The sequence below is a fragment of the Anolis carolinensis genome, chromosome 4 (genome assembly GCF_035594765.1).
Source record: "Anolis carolinensis isolate JA03-04 chromosome 4, rAnoCar3.1.pri, whole genome shotgun sequence".
Taxonomy (NCBI): domain Eukaryota; kingdom Metazoa; phylum Chordata; class Lepidosauria; order Squamata; family Dactyloidae; genus Anolis; species Anolis carolinensis.
The window spans coordinates 24,468,169-24,474,168 of record NC_085844.1 but is presented as its reverse complement, the minus strand read 5'-3'; the positions used below and the strand labels follow the sequence as shown (position 1 = coordinate 24,474,168).

Sequence of the window (6,000 nt, the reverse complement as noted above, 5' to 3'; positions counted from 1 at the left end):
TCATTCTCAGTTACTCACTGTCTGGAAGGAATCCAACGAGAAGAAGAGGAACAGGCCAAACTACCATCAATAAGAAAAGGTTCTATCTGATCAAATCTCCTTCAACAGTTTGGTTCCCAGAACACCTCACTGACCCTTATATTACCCATCTTCCCCATGCCCCAAAACATATATCCTTTCCTAGAATCAAAATGACACAAAACAGAATATGAAATATGAGCTGCATGGAAGGAAACACACACACACATATTGTAAATAGGTTTATTTATATGTAGACACATGGGAACTGCTGTGCTCCTGAAATACTAAGCAGGGTCTCCTGCAATATATCAGTCGGGAGCAGTTTGACTATACAATCGTCCCAATATAAGAGGTGCTGAGGACAAAGAACATTATCTATGAATATCTGCTTAGTGTTATTTATTCTTGGAAATTTACAATACAAGAAACAAAGGCCATAAATGCAATCCTAACTCCCCGGCCTCCCTTCCTTATATAAATATGCACAAGTCCATTAAACAACAGTATTTTTTTTTTGCAGCCTCAATGCTCCTGCTGCAAAGTTTTAGGCCAAGAAGCTGGTTGTTTCTAACTTGCAGGCACTGATTTAAAACAAAAGCAAAAAGCAAAACAAAGAAATTCAAAAATACTTTTTCAGTGGGGAGGAGGCAACAGGGATACAGATCCACTGATTCAACTCAGTGTGCTTCTTCTGCCCCTGGATAACTCCAGGTTTGGGAGGGAAACAACAAGAACAACAAATAACAATAAAAGTATAAATAACACAAACAAGCTTGTGGACATTCTCATTCTCTCCCTCCCCACCAGGCCCAACCCCACAAGTTATTTGCATCCAAGCAGCTGAATTGCAGTGCATCTGTGTGCAGGAGCAGGTAGCAGCTTCTGTGCATTTTGCAAAAATATGAACAAATATATATAGATAGATATAATCCCACTTGTACAGGCAGACAACTCAAGTCTCTTATTGACCAGCCCGGTCTGTAGATAAGAAGAGGCTGTGTTGCTTCTGGGCTCTTTCCATTAAATTCTTTTTCTTCTTTTTCTTGTCCTTTGTCTTTGGTGTTCTCTTCCCTAAAAAAAGAAAAGAAAGACAGACAAGAAAATTGGGGGGTAAACAGAGAAATGACAATCAATTTTATACCACATTTTAATTTTTTAAATCAACCTACAATAAAAATAACTGCGACAAAAACCATAGATAAAAACAATTCACTAAAACCATGGATAACCCATAACATTAACAATGAGGAGAATAAGAAGTAAGTCTTTAGTTGATGATAGCAGAAGTCATCCAACACTTGAATCTTGCCAATTGCAACATAGAGACCACTGTAGAAAGATGTCACCACAAAGAAATGCCCTCCTTGCCATCCCTATATAGAAGTCCTATTTGGCAAATTATGAAACAATCCCTAATGCCATAGAATCATAGAATCATAGAGTTGGAAGAGACCTCATGGGCCATCCAGTCCAACCCCCTGCCAAGAAGCAGGAAAATCTCATTCAAAGCACCTCTGACAGATGGCCATCCAGCCTCTGCTTAAAAGCCTCCAGAGAAGGAGCCTCCACCACAGTCCGGGGCAGAGAGTTCCACTGTCAAACAGCTCTCACAGTGAGGAAGTTCTTCCTGATGTTCAGGTGGAATCTCCTTTCCTGTAGTTTGAAGCCATTGTTCCGCGTCCTAGTCTCCAGGGTAGCATAAAACAAGCCGCTCCTCATAGGACTTGTTCTCCAGACCCTCAATCGTTTTAGTCGCCCTCCTCTGGATGCTTTCCAGCTTGTCAACATCTCCCTTCAACTACGGTGCCCAGAACTGGACACAGTATTCCAGGTGTGGTCTGACCAAGACAGAATAGAGGGGGAGCATGACTTCCCTGGATCTAGACACTATACTCCTATTTATGCATGTTTAACTTGTTGTCCACGAGGACTCCAAGATCTTTTTCACACGTACTGCTGTCGAGCCAGGCGTCCCCCATTCTGTATCTTTGAGTTTCATTTTTTTTTCTGCCTAAGTGGAGTATCTTGCATTTGTCCCTGTTGAACTTCATTTTGTTAGTTTCGGCCCATCTCTCTAGTCTGTCAAGATCATTTTGAATTCTGCTCCTGTCTTCTGGAGTGTTAGCTATCCCTCCCAGTTTGGTGTCATCTGCAAACTTGATGATCGTGCCTGAAACCTTTCAGATATGATGGACTAAACCCCCAATTTCCCTTAACCAACATAGAATCATAGAATCTACTCTATTCAGATAATTGAGTGGTTCCTATTGTATAGTATGCACATTGATCCATGGAAATTCAACTTAGGTTTTGGAGGTTGTTTTTTTTAAAACAGATTTCTAAATGTGTGTGTGAATATATAGAAAACATGATTCTATGACTACATCATACAGAAATGTGGGACTTTAGAACCTTCTGGTTGAGACTTGTGAGTGCCTCCCCCAAAAACTATAAAGCCCCAAACTCTACAGGATATAGCCATGACAGTAAAAGTGGAATCATACCACTATCATTATCAATTGTGGCAGGGCCCCTGGAGAAAAATATAGCCTAGTCCCTCCTTTTGCTCAAGGATGACAGCAAGCTCCGGATATGATGCCATCCAATGCAGGGCAGCTCTGTTTATTTTGCAGGGGCAGACATAGAAAAGGCCTGTTATGATCTGTGCTGGATAGCAAATGATTTCTAGCCAATAATCCCAACTTCATCATATGGAAGTCTGCCAAAAATGTCTGCTCTCCTCTGTAGTGATCAAATCCACTGAATATCAAAGCTGGACTTCAATAATTATTCTATTACTGTGATTGCATTAGTCTTGTGAATAGAAAACCAGAAAATAAAATGAATGGGTGAGGCAGAGATGAGCTCATAATATCCAAAATACTTATCTTCTTCCATGTTTTAATTAAATTATATATATACAGGTTGAGTATCACTTATTTAAAATGCTTGGAACCACAAGTGTTTAACATTTTATTTCTATTTTGGAATTCTGAATTCTGAAATCCAAAATATACCAAAGTCCAAAATTGCCCATGTGGGTGGCTGAGATAGCACCACCTGTTTTCATGCACAAAATTAGAAAAATATCATGTACCTTCAAGTGTATATGAAAAATAAACAAATTCTGTGTTCAGGCTTGGGTCCCATCTCCAAGATATCTCTTTATTTATTTATTTATTTATTTATTTACAGTATTTATATTCCACCCTTCTCACCCCGAAGGGGACTCAGGGTGGATCACAAGACACATATACATGGCAAACATTCAATGCCATTAGACACATGACATATATAGACAAACACATATAGACACAGAGGCAATTTAACATTCCAGCTTCTGGCTTCACGAGGGTATGCTCGATTCTGACCACAGGGGGAGCATTATGTACATATATGCAAATACAGCTATTCCAAAATCTGAACAAATCCAAATTCCAACACACCTCAGGTCCCAAGCATTTTGGATATGAAAAACATAATCTGTATCATATACCCAGGCATGTTGTCATATTGCTTTGAGTATCTCCAATTACATGCTAAATGGGGATTGTTAAACATGAAAAGGTTAAAAGTAAGTAAAGGAAAGGAGAAAGCAACCCTAGAAAAATTGAGATTGGAGGAAAAATAAGCTGAACAGGTAAAATTCTTATTTGAGGTACTAATGCTCCCCTCCCGTTTTTCTATGAGATCTGAGGCTGGCTTTACACTGCTCTATATCCCAGAATTTGATGTCACATTATCTGCTTTGAACTGGATTATGAGTGTCCACTGCCAGATAGTCTGGGATAAGAAGATAATCTGGGATCAAAGCCTGGGATATAGGGGCAGTGTAGATCCAGCCTGAGTTTCTTTATTCTAGATACTGGGATTTTCCAAAAGATGCAATTACTTCAGAGTTTGTAACTCTTCAAGCAAGCTTTCAAAGTCAGACTATAGCAAGCCCCTGTGAGATAACTAGATAAAAAGATAGGTGCAGATTCATTGTTCCATCAATTTGCTTACTATGTGTATATGCTGTTTTTCCCCTAAACTCTACCATAGTGGTTTCCATTTACTATTGAAAGGGTAAGAAACAAGGGAACAAGGAATTGGGCAAAGTCACAAAGTCTATTTGGAAGGAAACAAAATCAGCTGCACCCAACCATGACAATATCTGAGTGGTTTCTGATTCATTATTTCCCCATGAAGCTTTAGGATGAAATAGCTGTAAATTGAGACAGCTCAGGGGAGGATAGAAAAGTTACTTTTGTATACTAATTCCAAGATTTCTCCAGATAGCTATGGTGCCTATGGGATTCTGAGTGCTAGAGCCTAACAAGTAGTTTTCCAAAACTCTGCATAGGTCTCCAAGAACAATGCTTGACACTTTGTCCAAATGCATTATAAAATGTTTCTTTCTATCATAAAACACCCTGCACTGTCAAATCCATCATCTTTTTGGCAATAGTTTGGCTAGAATGCATGCTTCAGCCACAGGATGGCAGTAGATATTCACATTTGGACAAACTAAGAGTGCACACATATATGATTCCATTATAATAATGCCCCTTTAATTTAGAAAAGATTTAGTAGATATTTAGTTGAAAAGAAATATGCCTCATTCAGTCTTAATTGTGCCTTATGCACCCCAAATATCCTTGCTGAATATCTACTTCATTATGCCATTAGTATTAGGCTGTTAAAATGTTGTATATTTACTGTCATTTTTAGACATTGTTTATTCTTTCCTTTTCCCAACTACAAGAAATAATCAAATCTCCATGTTATATACAGCAGCAGACAGATGGACAGCTATGGACATAGTCATAGATATGTCCATATTTTTAGTGAATGTAAGTATATGCTATTTGTAAAGTACATCGAAAACTGTAAACTGGTATTTTAGAAGTCATCTTACACAAACATGGTGATACCCTGTTTCCCCAAAAACAAGACAGGGTCTTATATTAATTTTTGCTCCAAAAGATGCATTAGGGCTTGTTTTCAGGGGCAGGCTTATTTTTCCAAATTAATTTTTAATGAATTTATCTAGGGTTTATTTTTAAAATAGGGCTTATATTTCGAGCATCCTCAGAAGTACTGAAAAATCGTGATAGGTCTTATTTTCAGGGTAGGTCTTATTTTGGGGAAACAGGATATTTAGTACTGTGAAATTCTTCAGCATTTTTAAAACTTGGAAGAATTCCCATTACCAAATAGTTTGATTTATTCTGTGCCCCAAAGGACCATAATGTGTAATTCCTGGTGCCATATTATAGATCACAACAGAGTCTGAAGTTATCACCATTGCCCTTCTAAGCCTTCAAAACCCATTGGCCTATACCACTTGCAATGCATTTGCCCATTTAGCTGGCTGATGATGACAGTGGATAAATTAACTGGCAATGATGATGGAAAAAATGAGGAAGGAAACACTAGTATACAGTAATGGCTTTAAACCAAGTTCCAGGAAGGCTAGGGGTCAACACAATTGCCAGTGAAAACTACGGCATCCCCTATGCCTCTATTAGTTGTGTAGAAGAGGGAGCTCTTCAGCAACTCTTGCTTGTAATGCAAACAAATAACAAGCAGCACCTGCTGAAATTCCCTCTGCTATCACTCATTAAATGCACAAGAGCCCTGTCCAGTTTTCCATCTGACAACAATGGGAAAGCTGTGAAAGTAGTCAATAGCACTGTGGAAATTTTTATTTTCCTATTACTCCTAACACATGGCTTGTATAGCTACATGCAAAAAGACAGAAGTGGAGAGGGCAAGGGACAGAAAAACTTTGTTCTTTTTCTCCATCCTGTTCCTGCTATCAGAGCAACAAGAATTAGAAATGGAGGAATGAAGTTTGAATGTGCACAGATGGAAGGACTTCAGTTTCTTCCTTACTATCAATTTTGAGAAAAACTGGAGGATTCATTTTTAACTCTAAGACAAAAAAGCACTGGTTGCCTGTTGGTGGGTGCCTTTAAGTTATTCCTAAAGTGA

General features: G+C 38.6%; 1 protein-coding gene across 2 annotated transcripts in view; it reads right to left on the bottom strand.

Annotated features, from left to right (window-relative positions):
• Positions 1–247: 247 nt before the first annotated feature.
• The window catches only part of rspo2 (R-spondin 2), a 134,530-nt gene continuing 128,777 nt past the window's right edge, over positions 248–6,000 (bottom strand). For both annotated transcript variants that reach the window (XM_008108251.3, XM_016992764.2), the window contains exon 6: positions 248–1,092. In XM_008108251.3, coding sequence (XP_008106458.1) covers positions 983–1,092 — 110 coding nt within the window. In that variant the 3' untranslated portion in view covers positions 248–982. The remainder of the gene's footprint in view (positions 1,093–6,000) is intronic.